Raw genomic sequence first — 23,636 nt, 5'->3', positions numbered from 1 at the left:
AGAAAGAAAATTGATATTAGATAGGGATATCTAAAAAGCTCATATTAGATATATATATTGCATGAAATCTTTGTAATCCTGTCTTACAATCTAATCTTAACAATTATACACTTATTTTAACAATTAAATCAAAGTCCTTTGAGGAATTTCACAAATTTGTTCCGTCAAACCATCTCATGCTTTTTTTTTAATATTTAGCATCATACAGGTTAATAAAGTTGACTGATGTTTCAAAGCTTCCCAGCCAGTCATAGAACGAGATTGTTGAAAATATTTTATTGAAAGTAATGTTCAAGGAAATATTGACTTAAGAAGCTATTTAATTGCACAATCTTCTTGTAAGTAAAGAAGACATAGGGTGGAGTCTACACTTATGGATGCTATACACTTATGGACAGCGTGAAAAAATCTTGAGTTTTACGTAAAACAGATATCGAAAATTTATAAAATTATTAGTTTATGATGTAATTAACACTTTTTTTGATTTTTCGAAATCTGTTTAGTGTAATAACTTAAGATTTTTGCGTTGTCCATAAGTGTATATAACATCCATAAGTGTAGATTCCACCCTACTAGTGATATTTTCTGTGACAAAATCATTAATATCAATCCCTGTTTAAGTCACTTTAACATGCCACTGACATTAAGAAATTTATAATATTGTAGATTTTACCTAAGTCTATTTAAATTAGTGATCTTCCTTAAGGTGACTCAAACACTTTCGAAGTCAGATAATGGTATTCTTATGAAAATTATACAAGCTTAATAATAATAATAATAATAATAATGCTGGCACAACATTCCATGAAGGAACAAGGCCTTCCCATAAGGGGATTTCTAGACATGCATTATTATTATTTTTTTCTTGTACGGGATGTGATAGTGCAGTGAAGCTCACTGGAAGCAATCCGAACTCCGAACACCTTTGACGCCAGAAAAAATCCTGGTAACCTAAAGGGGATTCGAACCCGAGACACTTGCATCCTAGAGCGAATGATCTACCACTTGACCCATTGAGTGCCATACAAGCTTAATTACCGCTTTTTAAATTAGAATCTTAATATGAATACTATTTAAAAAAAAAAAAGTATTTTTAAATTGGTGCCTATTTCATCATATAAAACGCTCATATAAGTTCATAAAATTTCAAAATTTAAAAAAAAAACTCGAATTAAACTTAAAGAAAGTACTTTAGTGAAATTTATGATTTTATTTTCTTTGTAAAAAATATAATTTATCAAATATGTATCATAAAGCTAGCACTTACTAAGTTTAATAGAACCCAAACTTAGTTAAATCGCTTAATATAGGTGTTGATTTTAAGAAGAATAAGAATTATACTCTAGCAATATTCAAATCAATAAAATTCATTTCTTCTTTTTTAAATTGGAAAAAATTATACGGAAATTATAAAATGTATGAAGAAAAATATTGTCTAAAATTCAGTTTTTAGAAGTGATCTTTTATTTATATATTTAGACAATTTAGACAAAACAAAAACCGACCCAGAAGGGCGTACGTAAATGCCATTCGTAATGAATCTTGAACGGCAAATTGATAGAATTTGTAGAGATTGACAGATCGATATGATCTTTGAAAGATCGAAAAATCGGAACGTTTTATGCAAAATATTAGCAGATTAGGGTAAATGTCCTAATTCAAAACCATTTCCAGACGTTTTAACTTTGACAGAAGATTCAACACATTAAGTTCATATTTTTTCTGAAGATAATTACATAAATTTACTCCTTGACTCTTCTAGAATCTTACTGTTTAGTGAAAATTCTTTAGATATAATTTGAAAACTTCTTAAATACGAGAAAAATACGCGAGTGAAAAATGCTTCTATTGGAAACAAATTACTCCAAATGGAGACAAGGGAAAATTTCTAATTGGAGACAAACAGTGTAAGTGAAACCGCGACGAAAGGCTTCCAAAACCTTGTTGAGTTGCTCTTAAGTGCAGGATTTGTTATTATTCCTGGTCTTTTCTGCTTTCCCATCTAAAACAATAAGAAAATCTCTCCAAAAAATCATATTTCCGGGGTTTCCTATTTAAGCATTTGTAGACACTTCAGAAAAACCCTTTTTGTTCACGAAATAGGTATTTATTTCATTTGAAAACTTCACGTACCGTTAACAATAAAGATTAGCACTTGATTTAACTAAAATTAGTCAGAAATATGACATAAATATTAAACAAAACGAATAAAGAACAATCAACTCATTGTGTTTTTCATTGAAAAACATGGTCAATCGATGAAAAATTCGATGGTGAAAAGGTACACTGTTAATTTTTCTGAGAAATTAACAAGTTAAAATTTGTGAATATGAATAGATTTTCGCTTTATTTGAAGCGAAATTAACTAAATAATGAAACTGTGGTATAAAAAATATATAAATATAATAATTTAGTACTGTATTTATCATGAAAACAATGACGTTTCCATTTGGAGTAGCGAAAAATTTCCATTTGGAGCAGGTTTTGAATTAGCTTAATTTACCCTAGGCAAAATTTTTGCAAAGAAAACTCAACAGCAAAACGTCAACCAGTCGAGACAATTTTCTATAGATTAACACAATTTTTGCAAAGATTATCAAATCAGTACGGTCTTTCTAGAGACAGGCACATCTTTCTAAACTTTGCAGAAGATAGAAATGACCTTTTTAGAGATCTACAGATGTGGCATGATCTTTCTACATTTCGGCACATCGATAGGCCGGTATCGATAGGCCAATATGATTTTTGCATCGCCGTGATTTTTGAACAAGATCGACTGCATTAACCGCGAAAATACCATACAATAATTGAAAAGACCGAGAGTTCGACTTACTCATTCTAAATGTCGATAAATTTGCACAACATTTCCGAAAATTAAAAGAGTGGTTCAACTTTTGGAAAATATCGACAGATCGACATTCGAGTTTACAAACAAAGCCACACAGCCCTCATAAGCGATTTAATTAAGTCAAAAATAAGCTAAGCAGCTCCTTTGTAGACGATGTTTATACAAATTATTCAAAATGTTATACTACAACGAAGATCACCATCCATAAATCGCTAATCTTCCTTATAACAGATGGAAATCGCTAAATTAAATAGTCCACTTACACAACCCTTATATAACATCAGTATGAATACCTAGAAATTTTTAACGGAACATTTTATGAATTACCACAATGAACCTTGATACCTGTATTTACTTAATTTAATTTTTACGATATTTTCCTCAAAGTTTTTCTTAAAATACGATTGGATAAAAGGTATAATAGGAAAATGGGATAGTATGAAAGAAATAGCAAGAAATTCAATAATAAGATCATTGTTAAAACAAATTACCATAATAAATAATAAAAGGAATTGAAAGGAATACCTATGGGAAATTAGTTCTTTTTGTTCCGTATCTTGCTTGTGTCCATTCTTCAATTTCATATTCTTCTAATCTTCTTCATAAATCCTGACTTGAGAGTATTTTAAAGTTTCTTTTCTTTACACTTCTCCCTTTTGATGAAACAGTATTGATTATATATTATCAAAAACTAGATATCTTGATGAAAAACACTGAGATCTAAATTGTCTCTTAATAATTTGTTTTTTAAATATAATTTTCTTCATTTCAAATGTTGATTCTTCATCTTTTCTTCTTTGTAAATAATCTTCTTAATAGCACAAACACGCATTTTCATTTGACGCTGCGAAAAGTTACAACAAGAAGAATGAGTTATTTAAAGCTACCTTGACTTTAATGTCAATTGAGTTAAAAACTTAAAAAAATATATATATTCTAAAATAGTTACTCGTTAGAAACAAATTTCCAATACAATGAGAATCTATGATAAAATTTAATGTTAAAAAGAATTAATTTTGAGATTTTATGATTAACAAACTACATTTGGTAATACATTGAATGATGACAAAATGAATGATATACCATAAAAAATTATTGTAATGTTCTAAATAGAAAAATATATTGTTATTATAAAAATACTTTTGATGGCCATTAACCACAATGAAATGCTTTATTGGTATTATTTTCAAAAGATATGAATGGTAGTGGAGAAAATACATTTAGTATGTCCACAGAAAATGACAGTTATTATGAGGAATGAAATAAAATTAATTAAACACATGGTGTGAATATTTACAACAAATTAAACAACAAAAAAATATATATAGAGTGAAATGGGTGAGAAGAAAATTATGATACATGCTGTATTGGAAACAGGGAGTGTTTACACAAAAAATAAATAAATAAAATAATGGAGTAATAATTTATTTGGTAGTAGAAAAATTATTTTAATTAAAAAAAAAATAGAGGAAAAATAAGGTAAATCTATATTTAATTAAAAAATATGATAAAGTTAAACATAAACGAATCGATTAGTATTGCAATTATTTTTTTTAATATTAAACAAAAGAAAACATCAACACTATTTAAATAGGAGTTAAAAGTAATAATAATTATAAATCAATAAGTATGATATTCCTTTTTTAAATCTTCTTCAGGAGAGAGATTTGCAATAAAATGTTAGCATATTATTGAAATAAAATTGAGAAAAATGTATCTGGATAGATTGAATTAAAATCATGATGATAAAAAGCAGGAAAAATAGCATGTGCAATCGCAATTTAACTATTTCGTATTCAAAATAAATATAAAGAAAAAAGAGACGTGTGAGTTAAAAATTTTCATTGCATGATAACAAGCCAATTAGGTGGAGGTATATAGATAATAAAAAAATGTGTGTATGTGTGTGATCTGTGAATTCTCTTCATAATTCTTTAATTCAACAATTTTTATTATCCTACATGTTTTAACACTTTATTTCTTCCAGTTGTCTTTATTTCTAAGTTTACACGAGAAAAAATAAAGTGATTCGCATCCAAATGATTCACAAATATAAATTTCTATGTGAACCGTCTCAATTCTATTGCATGTGTGCTTAATTACCACTTGTCTTTCTTTTAGAATCATTTCTTCATTTTTCTTATTTAAAAAAAAAATATTTGTAGCATTTTCTTGTTCTTATTGTACAGAGAAGGTAAAATAGGTAAAATAAATGTACAAACAGATAACATTGCAAAAAAAAAGAAGAAGATAATGAAACTATACAAAAGGAACAATTTATAAGTTATACTAATTTTTTAGCATTAACATCTTTAATATTCTCGCTTTTTCTTTCTTTACTAATCGATTCATTTTTTATGGCTTTATTCTTTGATACTCGCATGTATTATTTGGCAAAAACTATTACAAATTATAAAATAATCAATAACAATAATAATAAAGATAGTAATTAAAAATAAACGGTAAGTTCCCATACTGCTTTTCCCATCCAAGATATTCTTTGATTTATTTCTTATTCTCTTCTATACAATATATTTCTCTTGTGGCATTTTCTTTAAAAATTAAAATCCTAAAAAACTAAACTTTTAAAAATTAAATATTTTCTTTTGCTAATAAAGTGCAACAACACAAACAAAGTATATAGTGTATTAAATAACTCGAGGTGTTCAATTACCTTTTAAAGAATTCGTCTTCTTTGAAAGTCTCATAAAACTCTTGATAATATGAGATATAATTTGAAACTACATGCAAAGTAAATTTTCTCAACACTTTTAATAACTTTTTGGCATCATTACCAAGGTATTTTAAAATATTGTACTATTATTATCAAGAATATTGGAGATTCTCAACAAAGTTGCATTACTTTTAATACAATGTATCTCCTTTCATCACACTAGGTATATTTGCAAAGATTCTCAACAAAGCACATCGTAAATTAAGATGCCAGAACATCTATTATGATTCTCAAAGAAAATGTATTATATTTGTTAGACAGTTTTGACACATAATTTATAATGCTTTGTTCGAGGAGCTCTCACTTGATTTTCTCACTAGAAAAAAATAAAAGGTTAGGTCATATTCGATTTATTCAGTAGATAAAAAAGGATTCAGCCTTTTAAAAATATCGTTTTGATATTTTGGGGACTTAAAGCCTCTCTTACTGTGTTATCACACTTGCACATTAAAATTTTAATATGACTCACATTAATTGTCGCTGGTGAGAGTCTAAATGTGTAATTTGTTTGTTTGAATCATTTTATATTCAAAATTTTATCTATTTGTTGATAAAAAGGTAGACTTGGCCCACAAAATTTGATATAAATTGATTTATAGCATTAATGCGAAAAATTAATGCGATTTTCTCTTTAATTTTTTAATGTGAAAAATATTTATGCTTTAGGTAAATTTAAACTTATTTTTGCAGGCCGTCACCTTCTTTATCAATAAAAAGAAAAACCCTAAATATTAAGTGACTCAAAGACACAAATAAGATATTTAGACGCTCACAAGCGACAATTAATGTGAATCACATTAAAATTTTAATGTGCAAGTGTGATAACGCCGTTAGAAAAGTTTGATTAATATTTACGGCATAAGACTTCGTGAAAACTTTCTTATTTATTTATCAATAAACAAATTGGGATTAGTAATCCATTTTGGGCAAAACTTAATAAAAATAATTTTAATCAATCCCTTGCCTGTTATACTAGATGCTGGCTACAATTTTCTTAATCTTTAAGATTAATTACTTAAAATTGGAGTTTAAAGGTTATTCATTTTTTTATATTTCTCACAGTTTTCTTTAACCTTTTACGGTATAACATAGAAAAAAAAAACAATTATTGTGAGAAAATGAAAATATCAAACTTCCTATAGTCATCCTTAAACTAAATTAACTTACAAATAATAAAATAATAATGTTTCGTAAATTTACGAAGTACAAACAGCCAGTCTGAATTGGAAATTTATTTAAATTAATAATATTTATTCATTAATGCAAGAATAATAATAAAAATAATTAAGAATTTTTGGTAAATAAGATCTTTAGAAATGTATTAAGAATTTTTCTTATAGAAAAATTTATCCCTCAATAAAAAAAACGTTTAATTGGTCTTAAATATTAAATTAAATTAAATTAGTCTTCGTATTCTTTGATAAATTAGGGTGAAAGGAACACCTATTGACACTTTAAGAACTCGTGTCAGGATCTATTGACACCCTACTCTGTACCATTTGAAATATGAAATTTGAACGCTTAACCTTATCGAAAAGCGTAGGTTAATGAAAAAACGCCATGTTACTCATATTTTATTAGATACAATAAATAAATTTCTACATTTTGACAAATGTGTCAATAAGGGCTGCTTGTCGAAGAGGTGCTCATTCGACCCTACTTGATTTTTTTCTAAATTTTATATGTGGGTATGATGATTCTTAAGCTTTTAAATATATTTTCAATTTTAAGGTGATCTTGGATTATATTAAAAGTCATTAACCTTTAACTCAAATATTCAATCTTTAAAAATTTAATATTGCGACTGTTATATATATAATTATTATTAATTATTAAGTCGCAATAATAATAATTAATTATTTAATATTGCAACTATATATGAAAATATAATATAGAGAAAACTGGGGCACCACCAAACACGGGGTCCAAACATTGCGATTTTTAATCGGATATTCGACTTCAGAAGACAAGACTTATATAATTTTATAGGCATTATAGAGATGCTTGTCCACTAAAGAAATAGTCGAGATAGTCCAAGTAGTTTAGAAATAAAAATTAGTGTTTGGTGCTACCTCGTGTTTGGTGGTGCCCCAATTTCCCCTAATATTTTCATTCATGTTTTTCGCAATAGAACATAATTATTTCCCATTTCTAGTACACTGAGCCTTTTTGTACATCAAATCTATGACTAAAAACAGTTTATGTCTTCGGTTTTAATATTTTAATAGAGTAACAATTAAATATCAAATCAGTCACTAAAATCACTTTCATCCAGTATTTGAATTCGTTTTATCGAATCCTAAAGTTTTTAGAAAAATATTTTGAGTGATCCTTTTATTTTTTCTAGTGTATTATTCTCTTGTATGAATAATTTCTTACATTTCCAATAACGCATTGATGTAAAAAAAAACTAACTAACAAGTGGTCTAGAAAAGATAAATGTGCTCAAAATATAAAGCAGAAGCTTTTGTAATACATAAATAATAGTACATAACCTTAAAACATCTTGGAGATGAGTTTGTTGCACTTTTCTATCTTTTTAATATTATCGTGGTATACTTTTGCATTTCTTTATTAAATTATATACTTCAATATAATCTCTGTTACCCCATTTCACTGAGAGAGAACTATCATTGGTTTTGTTTAAGTACCAAATTATAGAAAAATCAATAAATAAATAATAAGAATAATGATAAAATAAAAAAAAATAAAAAAAGAAAATTGAGAAATAAAATGTATGAATCGAAGTTTGATGGTCTATGATGAAGTTTCAAATGTAAAATATATCAAAGGGTGGTAAAAGCAGTAAGAGAACCAGGCCGTTCGGCAACGATACAGACCGTCCTCCTCACCTGGTAAATTTTGTTGCGGCTTGCCGCGCTGGGTGCCACGAGCGTTGAGACGAGTTTGACCCGCCCCACGGACCCCCCCGGCTGTTGCCTGAGCCCCCACGGTGGCCCCCCGTTGAACCGGAGGGGCCCCCTGACGATTGGTGTTGCCACGGAGCCCAGCGGCTCGGCCACGCGCCGTGATTCCACGCCCATGACCACCCCCCTGTCATTAATTTTGTCACACATTTGCCGTTCATTTTGGGGAAAAGGTCGTTAAAAGAACCAAATTTCGAAAAAAAAAATAAATATTCATTTACGGTGACCAAAATCAAATTTCGAATAATTTCGTCCAAAAAACGGCAACATGTACAAATTAATACACGAGAGGATGAGCCCCAAAAAAAGAAAAGCGAAGAAAATCGCGTTAGAATTATAATAAGAAATTTTTGTTTTAATTTTTTTTTCAGCAAAAGAAATCAAAAATTTGTTTTCTTTTAAATTTTTGTCCAAAACAACTTAAATAATTTTTTAAAGTAAATTTTTTTCAAGTAGCAATCAAAAGGAGATATTTTCATGCAGAATAGAATAAAATTTTCTTTAAACGCAAAATTAAAAAAAAAAACAACAAAATAAAAATGACAAAGATATTGATGAAAATAGCAAGGACAGCATGAAAAATCTCAAAACTAATGAGTGTTAGCTTGAAATAAATTTAAACATTTAGAAATATACATCAAAGTTTTCACAAATTAATTGAGAAAACAGAGATGATATTTCAAACATAAAATAATAAATTTAATTTTTGACTTTTTTAACAACAAATTATAAAATAGTCTGTTCTCTTGTTTTAATTAAGTGTAGTCCTATCTAACATCACATTGTGTTCATATTTGAAATAAATTGAAATGTGACACTACAATAGGGACTACACAACCTAACTTCAGAATTAATACTATAAATTATAAAAAAATATATATATAAAATAGAATGAGTATTCTAAAAATTTCAATTCAATGTTCTCGAAATATTCATTAATATTTTTAAAAGAACCTCAAAAATTTTGATTATCTTTTTTCTTACTTTTCAGTGATGAGAAATGTAGGTCTTTTTTTTTAATTTCTATTTAGATTTGAACGCGATTTTTGCGATTGCCAGAATTATTTTGTCAATAAATTTTGTTATTTTAGAAGAATTAATTTTGATAAAGTTAGTTTTTGAAATTATTGCAGATGAACAATTAGTTTTTTTTGTAAAGCCATGATGTGTGATATGAAACTTTTTTTCATTATTTTTATTGAAAATTAAGAGAAATAGGATTAATTGATCTACAAAGCGACTTTTTTCAAATTATACCGATATTACTGGATTAATATTTTAATTTTAAAATTCAAATTTACGTTAAAATCTCAATGTAAAACAAATTGGCGGGATCGATAAATACACGACAAATCCAAAGGCGGGTTGCTAAAGCAGGGGGTTTTGCACCTAATTCTGGTTAGTCAACATAATTCAAAATACTCTCAGCAAGGGTTTTGTATGTGGAAGGTATTAAATTTAAAAATATCATTGATATTAAATAATATATCAATGATATTTTCAAAAATATTTGATACAAGGTTGGTGTTAGTTACTTTTTTTTAATGACTTTTATCCCATCTCAGTGATGTTATTTGATAGAAAATTTACATAAATTTTAGTAATATAGAAAAAGCGAATATAAAGCTGTAAACAAATAAAAAAGCAAAAAAGCATTTTCAAATAATAAATGTGTTAAAGAAAAACAAACAAGAAAAGAAATAAAAAATGCAAATAAGGCAGTTTAAAAGCATAAGCGGAAAATAATAACAAAAAATAGCTATTAAAAAAAGGTTTTTTTTTTTCAATTATCTCTAGTTTCATTTGAGATTCTTTCCCTTACTTTTAAAAACAAATTTTAGAAAAGATAAAAAAAGTGTAACAAAAAATAATTATGAAACAGAAACAGCAATTCATAAAATATTTAAATTGTGAATGCAAAGTAAATGCCAGTGTGAGTTGAAAATTAATCTGATGAGAAATAGAAGGGAACAATTTTTGATTTTTTTATTCGAAAAAGAAATTTCGAAAAATATCTGAGCCTGTACCAACATTTAATTGGATTTTGGCCATTTTATTATTAGATTCTACATACATTTTATAAATTGCTGCACTAAACCCACTTGTATCACGTGTATTATAAATTTCACTATGCTTTGCGTTAAATTAAGTACATCTCTTTAGATTCTGCTTCTGCGTTTAAATAAAAAATCTCATTGCCTTAATATATGCCCAACCCTTTAATAAAATACATTTAAAAAATTATTTTTAAGCTTAAATAAATATTTCCACGAATAATATTTTGTGTGGTTTCTTGAAACGTTTATACATAATTGCTCAGTTGTTTCGGGCTCAGATATCTTTCGAAAATAAAAGAAGAATTTCTTATTTTAATTTAAAGCAGATTGGTGAAAAGTTATTGGATGAAAAATTATAGTTTAAACAAAAATAATTTTTAATATACGTGTTTAACTTTCCAGTAGAAGATTTATATTTAAAAAAAAAACACAATTTAAATAATTTTAATGTAGAACCACACAAAACCACCAACCGTTGCAACCTGCCAAAAATAGAACTCTGTTCCATTTTAGCTTCTTAGGGGCAAAATGCATCTCAACGGTTGTATACCTACACTGAATTAATTTTTATAGTCATTGTTTTTTTTTCTAAAACAATTTCTTTCTTTAAAAAATCAATTGGGAATATTGAATTGAAATGTATATATCGATATTCTTATCAAAAAACAAATCTTAGAAAAAAATATTACTAAATTTATATAGAAAAATCTCTTTTTTTATTATTTGATTTGAAGAAAAAAGAAAAAAATGTTTACAAAAACAAAAAAAAATCAAACCCACCGAATCTGATCTGGATGTTCTCGGTGGTCCGCCTGCAGCGGGTGCCACACCACTTGGGGAATAATCATAGTAGTAATCCCCATCGTAAGAGCGGTAATAATCATCGTAATATGGCTCACTGTATCCCCCGCGATAATCCGAATACCCATAAAAGTCGTAATCATAATCTACAATAAATATTTTACGTTGTATATTGATAAAACAAAGTGCCTTTTTTCAAAATTTTCTGTAATATGATAATTATTGCATATATTTTTTTCTTAATCAAATTAAAATAAACCTATATAAAACCCAACTTAGGAAGAAAAAATTCTAATATTTGTATATATAAAAATTCAAACTAATAGAATCTAATATAAGAGATAAAGAAATTGTATAATAATTCAGATAAAGAAAATAAAACATTTAGAGAGCTTTAAGATATATCATTTCATGCTTTTGGATAGAGAAAATATTCTACTAATTTTCCTAATCTTTATTCCTTTTCTTATTGCCAAGAAGACTAATATTCTTTTGTTTATTTTTTTTTCTTTTCGATCATATCCTGCCACAAGCACAGACATTAGTCTATGTGCGAATATTATTTAACAATTATAGTTATACTTACCAATCCTTAAATTTTATTTCAATTGTGCCAATAATTGCTTAATTTGCCAATACGCAAACACAAATACGAATAATTTTAAGGAGTAATCAATGCAAAATTTTAGAGTTTAGGTGTATCTTTCCAGATGTCTCATAAAATATTTAAAAGTTTTATTTATTTTAGGATTTTCAAAAAAAAATGTAAAACATTATGTAATAAGATAACCAACTCTAAAAAATTTTGCACTGAATACTCTCTCTGATCCTTTTTTAATCTTCTTCTTTATTTTTTTTTTGTAAGTTATTTGGAAACGAGAAAAACAAATTATTGAAAAATGTTGAAAAACCATCAAACATTTTCAATTATTAAAATAGAATCAGACGGTTTGTATAATTACTAATTGTTTGGAAGAAATGAATGTAAAAGAATTATGTAGAAAAATAGTTTTTTTTTCGTTTACGCAAGTGGCATGCAATGGAAATTGTGGATTTTCAGTTTTTTTTTTTTATTTAATGATAAATCAAAAATATGTTATTTGTATCAAAAAAGAAAATTCAATGAATTTTGAAAAGAATAATGGGGTAAAAATTACAAAATACCAACACTACAAAGAAATGCAGGATATATGCTAACAGGAGTAACATGCAGAGGTGTCAGTGAAATCTTTTTTTTTTTCAATTTAAAAAAAAACACAAACTTATGATATGGTATGTTGGAAAAATTTTCAATAAAAATAAAATTAAAAAATATAGTTTAGAAAAATAAAATAATTTTTTTTGTGACAGAAAGAACAAATAATTTAAAAAAAAAATGATAGTGAAATAATTTTGATATACCAAAAAAATACTATATGTAAACTGAGATAATAACAAAGAAACAACTAAAAGATAGCACTATAAACCTGAAATGATTAAATGTTAGTGAAACGTTAATATTAGTGAGTTATTATATTGAGTTAATCTCTTGTTTCAAAAATGATTTCTTATCCTTTTTTCTCCCTCATGTGATTTTTAATGAATGCAACAAACATAAAAAGTGAATCCCAGAATAAATAAAAGTTAGTTGATGATGTTTCAGTGAAGAAAAAAAGTACAAAAACCTTTTTTACATTTTTCTCTTAAAAGAAATGTCCCATTTTTTTCACATGAACAGAAAAAAGTATTTCTTTTGGGGCAGCGATAGAGTTAAAGAAAGATTCTCTAGCAATTTCATTTGATTTCGTTATAAATATTATCTTAAGGAAAAGAAATTGTTGATCTAGCTTTTTATTTTACTAAAGTTATAAAAATATTTGTTTCAATAAATTATCGCTTGATTTTAAACTCAAGTCAAAGTCTATCTCAGTGATAACATTATCCAGTTTGTCTCTTTCATGATATTTAAATATTTTTTCTGTTTTTTAGATAAAATGTTGTTAATTTTTTATTTTTTTCCTACTCTTTTCTTGAATAGGATTTCTATTTTATTGTCTTACGCACTAAGAATACCCAGAAAAAAATTTTGAATATTCCTATAGTAGTACCTTAAACTTGTTTATAAAGAATAAAAAATTGGTCAAAAACTTACCGTAATCACCACGTCCCATTGGACCTCTCAATGGGATTCTTGGACAACTGGATACACCTCTCATTGGTGGCATTCCAGCCATCATACTGGGATGGGAAGGTGACATTCTGAAGTCTTCATCACTTTTAGGACAAAAATATAAATTTATTATAAAATATTTGTTAATCAATTCTTCGTCGTTTTTAATACTTTCAATATTTCCTTTAAAAATAATTTAGCAAAAATACTTACCCTGTGATTCCAACTCGTCCCTGCATCATTTGCAACATTCGACGTTCACGCGCCCTCAGAATCTCCTCCTTCTTCTTCTTGTCCGACGGTGGTTTCGCCAAAGAGACCTAGAAGAAACAAGTTATACCAATTAAATTTTAATGTTTATGTATCTCATAAAAGCGAGCAAAAGTACTTAAAGTTTGCATTCGCTTTTTTTTCTTAGCAAGAAAAGCAATACATTACAGGGATACTATTAAAAAAATATGTTTTGTTATTCACTTTTTAAATTATGCCCAGCGCACAATAACTTTTGTTTGTAAACATGTTTTCAAAAGTTCCTATGAGAGCCTATGAGAGAGAGCGAGATGACTATAGATCTGGATCTCACTCTCATTAAAATGTCAAAAACATGTTTACTAAACAAACCTTATTGTGCGTTGGGCATTAAACTTACAACGTTTGCTTTTTTTATTATTTCAAAATAACAACAGTAACTATTGTTCGATTTTACTTAATTCGATTTAATTCGGGGGATCTAATAAAGTTGTAGAAATTATTTAGCTACAAAAACGGGTGATCCGTCTGTTTTGGAGCCAAAAATCGATTCCAAAAATTAACTCTTTAAAAATTATTCGAAAAAAGCATTTGGCTTCAGCAAAATTGTAAAACGTATAATAAAAAAAATCGATTTTTCATAGAAACATTTTAAAAATTCTGCAATTGAACTTCTTTTTGAAAAAAAAAACATACTTTTCTGTGGACAAGATTTCTCGGAATTGGTTGATCTAAAATCTATTACCAAATATTTCCTGCTAGCTGATGATTTAACACTACACATACCAAGACCAGTCAAAGTGACCGGTTTAAAAAATTTTTAAAATTAACACATATTCAAATGGTACAATGTCGCTAGCAAACTTTATGAATTTCTTTAAAAATGCATGTAATATATTTTTCAGTGTTTAAATTTTAATTTGTTCCTCTTTTCCAAAAAAAAACTGTTGAGTATCCTACCTACCGAGATTTATCATTTGACTAAGAGCGTTATGAAAAACGAGCAAAAACGGTCGGTAGGTTTATTGTTAAACTAGTTTCTGAACAAATGATTTTATTTATATTTACTTTATCTCAACTTATTCTACAAAACGAAACGTGAAAAATACGTCAGAAATGTTTTTTTTTAATGAGATTCCCCAGAAAATTCAATTTCATTCTTTTTCAAAAATCCTACGTTTAAGGACTAGTTCAACTCATCAGCTAACAGGAAATATTTGGTTTTTTTGGATTTCAGATAAACCAACTCCAAGAACTCTTGTCCACAGAAAAGTATTTTTTTTTGTTTAAAAAATCTCCAAAAATCAGATCTCAATGACTAAATTTTTAAAAATTTTTAAATGAAATTTTCAGAAAATATAGTTTAAATGTTGTACTTATAAATGCCTAAAAGCTTGTATTAATTAATTATTTTTTATTATGTTGAAAAAAATTAAGAAAAGTATGCAGCATTGTCTATTTTGACCTATGCATGTCACCTCTTAAATAAAATGTTCTCAAAAATATCAATTGGAATTAAAATAGAGAAATCAAGCCGTATGGATAAACCTTAAACAGTATTCAGACCAAATGTTTATCTATATGGCTGCTGAACTGTATTCTAAGGGCCTTGACAGACCTGAGGGTTAGCCGAGAGACGGCTTAGCGTAATTTTATTCGAAATAATGATTAAACTACATTTTCATAAATTTCCACTAAGTCGTCTCTCGGCTTAAGTCGTAAGTGTGTCGTATGTGTAAGGGCATAACTTTCCGCAGGTGAAATTAATGGAAAAATGTTTAAATACGATTTAATTAAAGTTAATACTTTTCGGAAACTAGGCTAAACTGTTGTAATTTAAAAATTAAAAAAAATTTCGACAAAATCAAAATTAGAGTAAAATTTAAGAAAAAAATAAAAAAAATTATTATACATACTTCGATATTAGAGCCTCCAAGTTCTTTTCCATCTAAATCACGCATTGCTAGGACTGCATTATCTCGATCTTCGAAATGGACGAAAGCGTAATCCTTAATCTTTTTTACTCGTTCCACCTTTCCAAATTGCTCAAATTGCTCCTGTAATAAAATAAAATGGAATTAAGCAATAAAAAAAAACAATCATCACTTATATTAATTAATTTTTCAACTTACCTTGAGCTTTTCTTCACTAATATCCTGTGTAAGATTGCGCACATAGAGAACCTTCACTTTGCTCATGGTTTGCTCATCAGGTTCCTCCTGTGGATCGGCCCAGTCGACAATAATATCGCAACCCCACACCTGTTATTCCATTTTTTTTTGTATGTCATCCATCACGCATCGGTAAAAACGGACAACAGTGAGAAAAAATCACCAAAGATGTTGGGGAGGAAGATGGAGAAAAATCACAAAGTTCAATTAAAATATATTCACGCTATATGTACCCATTAACCAGATCTAAAAAAAACTTTAATAATGGGGCAGTGCTGCATATAAAAATATTATCTCACCTTAATCCTTCCTGTGCCGAGTCTTCGTTTTGCTAACGAGGCCGCTTTGTGTGATTCGTATTCGAGAAAGCAAAAGCCCCGATTCTTTTTCTTATCATCTGGCGAACTATAAATTATGACTTCAACAAGTCCCGCTGTAAAATGCATTTCAAGTGTCGAATTTATGTTAGATTGTTTCATGTTCTCACGCACTACAATGCAAATTTTTTTATCTCTTTTGTTTTTATTGCAGAAATTTTAATTATAAACAAAAAATATTTTAGCAAAAAAAATACAATTGAAATTAAGAAAAACTAAAAAGAAAACTATCTAAGTAATAGCGATTTTAGAAAATAGTTTCTCTTTTTTTTTAATTTAAAATTAATTAAAAAGAAAATTAATGTTGCGAATTTGTGTGTGTGTTTGCAGAAATTCGCATCATTGTTCAAAATAAAGATTTACTCAAAAAAATTATTTTATTTTTTAAAAATTTGAAAAAAAAAATTTACAAAATTGTCAACCCTCCCAAAAGTCAATGCCAAAACGCTTTTGTAAAAAAAATATATTTCGAATTGAAATTTTTTGTTTGTTTAACTTTTCTTTATTATTCGTGAATACTTTTTATACCTTAATGTATATATTTTATGAAAATTTTACAACAAAAAAACACAAGAAATTCTTTCATTTTAGCAGACAAAAAACTTTGTCAGCCAGTAATAGCAAAAGGTTTAATTGGAAATCTGTATTGTATTGTACAAAATTAAAAAAAAAAACAATAAAATGTTCTCAAAAGAAAACAAATACACATGAAAAAGAGTATCATGAATATTTGCTGTATATAATTCAATTTTCATTGATTTGCCTTTTTAAATTAAAGAAGTAGAAAATAAAGACTTATAACAGAAAAATGTGAATAGACATTTAAAATAGTACTTTCTCCAGTCATTACCATTAATTTGATTCAATACTGATTCTAATTTATGGCAGACTGTAGCCAGACAATTGCTGCTAAAGTTCACAATAAACTTCTTTAGGTCAGATTATTATTTTGTCTGATTGTATATTCACTCAAAATTTCAAATAAGAATAAATGCAAATTTTTAAAACTATGCAATGTACATTTTCGTGCTCTTGCATAGAATTTTTCATAATTAAAGGAAAAATATTTTTTTTATTCAAATTTTATATGAAGCAAAAACAATTAAAAAAATAAAAATCAATTATTTTTTTATATAATGATAAAAATATGCGAATTTGGCAATGTTTTGGAAAGTAATTGTTGAGCTACAGAACTGTTATGAAAATTTTGCATAAAATCAAAATTCACAAAATCATACAAAATTGTTAATTGAGAAAAATAAAGTTCAAAGAATAAACCAATTTTTTTATAGGGAATAAAATTGCGATATCTATAATTTTTTAATATAATAAATACTTTTCTTTTTAATTTAAACATAAATTGAAAAATATGCAAAATGAAAAGGCACATTCCAAAGTCTATTTCACAATTTTTCAAACTGATATGATATATCGAATTACACAGTTTTTTAGCATCGAAAAGATTTTTTTTTCAAGAATTCAAGTTTCCTTTAACAAATATTTTTTAAGTGATTTTGTATAAGTGAATTAGACTTTAGAAAAATTATTTTTGGCTTTGTAACTTTGCAATAACAGTGCTAATTACTTAAGAAAAATTACTGTGAGTTTAATGGAAAAAAAATTATAAATACCGCAGTAATTTAAATTTCCAAAAAATTTACATGAAATTTTGAAGAAATTTAAACATCATTTCAAAACAATTTTACAACAAAATAGCTGCCAATGGTATATTTTCTTTTGGTAAAAACCAGATTTTTAATATATATAAAATATTCAATTTTGATATTTATTTTGTGATTTATCTTCTTGCTCTATTTCTATAGCTAAATGCTTGAAAAAAAATTGAAATTTTTATTTTGTAAGGAAATTTATATAATTAAATAGAATTTATTTGATATTATTGACGTCGCATCAATTGAGACTTACGTGCATATTTTGAAAATTCCTCTAATAATTCGTCGCGATCTCTATTCTTAGGTATATTTCCGACAAATAGCCGGTGATTGTTAAATGATATCGTTACACCAATCTTTTTGCCTTTCCGAATTTCATAATCATTCAGCTGGAATCAATAAATCAATGAAGACGCATACAGGTAGGATTAAAAAAATCAATAATTAAATTAGATGTGTTTTTTTATCTTTCTATTCCTATTTTGTTCAAAATATATTCCTCAATAATTCATTCTTTTCTTCATCAATTTTTTGTCACATATGAATTTAAAAAAAAAGAATTTTTCAAAATTAACAAAAATATGATTTCAATATTGTAACAAACACATAAAAGGATGATTTATAAAAAGGATCTTGAGAGACAATAAGTGATCTTTTAATATTTACTATACTATCTCTCTTTTGTCCAAGAAAAAACACATATCTTTTTTTTATATAAACACTAAAATTGAGAATAAAAGGGGAAAAATATGGGTCAGATTTTGAATTTAGATCTCTCTTTTTTTTTTAGTTTAAATTGTTGTGGTCTTTTTTCTTCATGGTTAACAAAACTACTAAATATTTTGTAAGTTAGAAAAGTATTTTATGCAAATTTTATATATTAAATTAAATAAAAAACAAAACAAATTAATTTTTTTTTCTTTGTCGGACTAATGACTGGAGATTTTGATATTATGGTGGTGATGATGTTTGAAAGCTTCTATGTTTAAACAATGAATGTTTTTCATTTTTAGCAAACTTCCTCTTTTTTTTCTTGCGCTTATACTTTATCCACATAGGGTTAGTGGCATCATTTAAATCCAATGCAACATCATTAAAATAAATTGGTAATTTTTTCAATATCATGGTATTTGATAAAGTTGCAAAACTAAAGTTACTGATAAGCATTTTGTATCGCAGTTCTCAAATATCACAATATTGAAGATAAGTACAAATTTATTCAATTTGGCTTGAAGTGATACCACTATCCTATTAGAATTTTTAGTCCTAAAAAGCATGGTAGGTTCATCGCTTTCTCTAAATTGGCTAGAACTTTGAATTTAATGCTAAGAAAACTCCACCCATTAGAGAGCAGGATGAAGCTAAAACACTTTATAGGAATAAAATGTGGATAATGCTTTAATGATAATAAATAAATAATGTAATTTACACACACACTTTGAAAGGGGGTTATTTTGCTGGGTTATATAGTGTCACTAAAGTTGGATGATTATGCATAGTATATGAATAATGTCAATATGATATAGAGAAATGATTCAATAATAATAAATGTAACACAGAAAGCTCACATGAATATTGCAGTGAAAACTAAGGCATAAGATACAGCAAAAAAAAGGAATAGGGTATATGAAAAAACATTTCAAATAGAAGAAAAAAAAAGTTGTAAAACGAATAATTAAAATAAATAAAAATAATGAAATGATAATGAAGAGCATTAAACAATTCACTTCTCGCTGCATTCTTCATTCAGATAAGATGATGAAGAAGTAATATGCAATGCAGTTTTTTTTTTGGTTGATAAATGAGAAATGATATAAAAACCAACATCTGCAATTCCATCGGAAATTGACCGTTGCTTCGTGGTTCTTCCTTTCTTTTTTTTTTGTACATCATCTTTCATTCTTCCCTTCTTCCACTTCGATACAGCGAAATGAAAGTATACAACAGCGTTAAGAAATAAAATGTAGCTGAAGAAAACAGGTGGTGTTGGTGGAATATATTTTATATAAATTTTTGGTATCTTTGAAAATAAAAATTCTCCCATGACCGGAAAATGCAAGGAAGGTTGATGCACTAAATTGTAGGTATTTGATAAAAAAAAGTGTAATATATACACACGTGAAAGAGGTTCAATTACCCTTTTGTTACCATTGGGTGCATGGCCTCATGATTAAACCAACAACTGGAGTTCTTCTCTTGGGAATAAAAACCAGATTATATACATGAACTGTGCAGATGGTCAGCGTATTAAATTTTTCTTCTTTGCGTATTACAGCTTCTTCCGCCTGCCAAAGCTGACCATACCCCTATCTTACTTATTTTGCCCTGTTACGAAAAAATGCGTGAGCGAATTAACAGGTATATATAGCGTAAAGGTATTTCGACTTTATTTTATAAATTTATTTTCTCCCCTGACTTTTTTCACTTTTTTGTTTCTTTTTTTTTAACTCTTGCACTTTGGCCTTATTGTTAATTCACCTTTTCCTGAACATATTACCCCAATCGGAAACTGTTACAACAAACATCAATCTGGTTGCATTTCTTCAAGTTCTTGTCTTAACATAAGAGATCTTTTTCTTTGTTTCTTTTTTTTCATTTACCACCTTTTTCTGTTTTCTCCAGCAAAAATTGTATTTCATGATGCAGGACATCAAAAAAAAAAACGAAGAAGGAAAGAATGTGAAAAAAGCTTGACTTTGCACATGTTGAAAGGTTAATAAATGAGACTGAATGATGGATTCTTGTGTCGGTTGGAATTATTTGTGACTTAAAAATATTACGGAGATGCAAACTGTTGTACATTTAGCATTTTCCACATATACACTCACTACACAATTATATATTTTCTATCTTTAACACTAGATGATTCGATAACTTCTTCCATGACTTTGTATTAAATTACACATGAGTATCAATAGCATAATACAAAGTCGATGTTACTATTAATTTTGCAAAAAGATCAGGTGTGACGAGAGCCCGATTTTCTCTATATTATTTTTTCTTTTTACATATTTCTTTTAACGTACCGTCCGTCGTCTAAGAAAAAATTTTGAATACGATCGCCATTAACGAATTTTGACAAAATTTTGATAATTTTGTAAATTTTGAGGTTTTTCTATTTGCACTTTCCAAGAATTATCTTTTATTTAAAAAAAAAAAGCTAGGTAATAACACTAGTCTTTTCTTAACCAATCCATAGGCCTTAAACATATTACAATGCGTTACTTTTTTAAAAATTTTCTTTTTATCAAAAATTTTTGAAAAAATTTCAATCTAATTGTATTTTTTTTTTAATTAGAAAAAAGAATTTTGAAAAAAAGCAATTTTGAATTCATTTACCTGTCAATTTACCAAATTCCTCTAATATCTCCTCTTTGCCTTTCGATTTTGGTATGTTGCCTACAAATAGGCGTAGATTCGGTACGCTTATGTTAATTTTCAAACACTTGCCAGATTTTATTTCGTAGTTATCGAGCTGTGGGTTTAGAATAATACAAAGAAAAAATCAAATAAAAAGAATTGCCAAATAAAGTTAATTTTTGTTTTTTTTTTAAAGGTTTATCTCAATAAAATTGGGATAAAGGGTAAAAATTTTGAAGAATAAATTTGGATTTGTTTGAATTTTTTCGTCTTTTTTGTCGCACCATCCAATTGCAGATTTTGTTTTTCAAATCTTATTTCGAATTATTCTCAAAAAATAAAGAAAAAATAATACAGGATAATAAAAGGCAAAAAAATTCAAACAAAATTTGCTAAAAAAAAAATAAAATAAAATAATTAGTCAATATGCGGGAGATTTTTTTTTCAAAGAAATATATCAATAATTTGGAAAAAAACAAATAAATTTGAATAAATAAATAAAAACAGAATATTAGGAAGGATAGTCTACAAAAAAAAAATAATAATAAAAAGAATTCAAAATAATATTTTATCATGCTCGCTTTGTGAAAATTATATAAAACCGGACAGCTTTTTTTTTTGTTTTTGTCTATCAATCAATTTGAAGTGCCTCTCTTGGTATCGCAGCCAAAATATAATTTTTTTTCATCGGAATTGATTTTCCGTCCAACAGCCAAATAGTGAAAAAATTTTGAAGAGACTTGAATGATACAATACCACCAATCTACTTGCTTTTTTCAACCAAATAAATATAACAATAAAAATAGTAAAGATAGAGATAGAAGCAGTAATTTTATTGTATCAATCACCCCAAAACCATAAAAGTTTTGTGCCAATTTTATTCTATGGAAATAATTCAATCTCTTGCAGATTTATTTTAGAAATAAAATAACAGCCAAATACAAATTAGAGAATATCTACGCTTAAGAGAAATTTTATAAAATATTTATTAAAATTTCTCTCAATTGAGAAGAAAAATAACAAGAACACGTACACACAACCATGAAAAATTTTGAATTTGGAACCAAATCACCCCTTGAGACATTTTTTTTTTTTAGATATATCCAACAAGACGTGAGACTGTATTAAGTTTTTGTTTATTTATTTATTTATTTTTGGTTTATGAAGTAAAAGAGATTGCAAAGAGGAGACCTGAAAGAGATTCCAATTAGAAACGCTGATAACCAATATACAGAATATATTCTTGAATAAAAGCCAGAAAAATCTCACTACAATTCCTTCTTACTAAATTGCCAAAGAAATATCTGCCAACACTATCTTAAAACTAATTATATTAAAATTACACAATAATATTGAAAATAGAAAAATAGAAAATATGGAAATACATACATTTCCACATATGTGTATATGCCAATAAGTTTTCCAAAAAAAAACAGACAGAATATTACACTAAAAGCCAATTAAAATACGCGAAATAAAGCCAATTGTGTTGATTCTAAAGATAAAAATCTTAAGATATTACTCTCCTTTCTTCTTTCAATCTTCCAGCAATATTCTGCTATATTGCAAGATAACTCTTTTCATTTTGTTTTTATGTTGAGATTAAAAGAAAATCCTTTAAAATGGGCTCGTTGCTACGTCGAGACGTCGTCGTCACCACACTCTTAAAACCAAGATGAAATAAAACGATGCAACACGATAAAATTTAAATAAATATGAAAAGATATGGATAATTCGTGCTTTTCAATTATTATTCTCTTTCAAAATTAATTACTTAATATTACTTATCCCGTTGCATCGCTTTGTTTCAACTTGGATTTTATGAGATTCTCTTTTGACTTGTTTCGCTCTTCATATCTATTCATGTACATTATGTGCTGTAATTCTTTAATTTTCAAAAAAAATCCACTCATTGAAGATTATTATTCAGGGAAACTACAAGTGTCCCAAAAAATGTTTAAAAAGAAATCATTCTAATAGATGAAAAATATATTTTATAGTGGATTTTTGGAATGTAAAAAAGGTATAATTTGAAAATTAAAAAAAAAAATAGTGTCTCACTTGTAAAATAAAAAAATAAAAAAAAAAATAAAAGAAAATTATTAAAAACTGGCGTTTGGCCAATAAACATTTCTCCAATTCATTTTTGGTAAATTATTTTCAAGTGTGTGTTTGTGTGTAAAAGATTGAGAGAAGATTAAAAGGATAGGGGGTCATTTTACTCTAAAATATAATTAAGCTAAATGGTAAATAGTAATCTAACAAAAAAGATCTTACTAAAAGGATAGAA

At 27.0% G+C, this 23,636-nt stretch overlaps 1 protein-coding gene across 32 annotated transcripts in view; it reads right to left on the bottom strand.

The window, feature by feature from the left end:
- Window positions 1–23,636, bottom strand: part of LOC129798865 (heterogeneous nuclear ribonucleoprotein R) — a 142,495-nt gene that overhangs the window by 9,488 nt on the left and 109,371 nt on the right. For 6 of the 32 annotated variants that reach the window (XM_055842489.1, XM_055842543.1, XM_055842510.1 and 3 more), the window contains exons 6-11: window positions 18,240–18,375; window positions 16,236–16,369; window positions 15,898–16,026; window positions 15,682–15,822; window positions 13,730–13,836; window positions 13,499–13,620 (exon numbers count right to left, since the gene is read on the bottom strand). In XM_055842489.1, coding sequence (XP_055698464.1) covers window positions 13,499–13,620; window positions 13,730–13,836; window positions 15,682–15,822; window positions 15,898–16,026; window positions 16,236–16,369; window positions 18,240–18,375 — 769 coding nt within the window. Of the gene's footprint in view, window positions 1–8,422; window positions 8,637–11,346; window positions 11,514–13,498; window positions 13,621–13,729; window positions 13,837–15,681; window positions 15,823–15,897; window positions 16,027–16,235; window positions 16,370–18,239; window positions 18,376–21,325; window positions 21,462–23,636 lie in introns of all 32 variants that reach the window. The other 26 variants (XM_055842429.1, XM_055842472.1, XM_055842446.1 and 23 more) reach the window with 7 other exon arrangements.

Source organism: Phlebotomus papatasi, chromosome 1 (assembly GCF_024763615.1).
Source record: "Phlebotomus papatasi isolate M1 chromosome 1, Ppap_2.1, whole genome shotgun sequence".
NCBI classification, from domain to species: domain Eukaryota; kingdom Metazoa; phylum Arthropoda; class Insecta; order Diptera; family Psychodidae; genus Phlebotomus; species Phlebotomus papatasi.
Note: the sequence above shows the minus strand (reverse complement) of the source record. Positions and strands in the feature narration are given on the sequence as shown.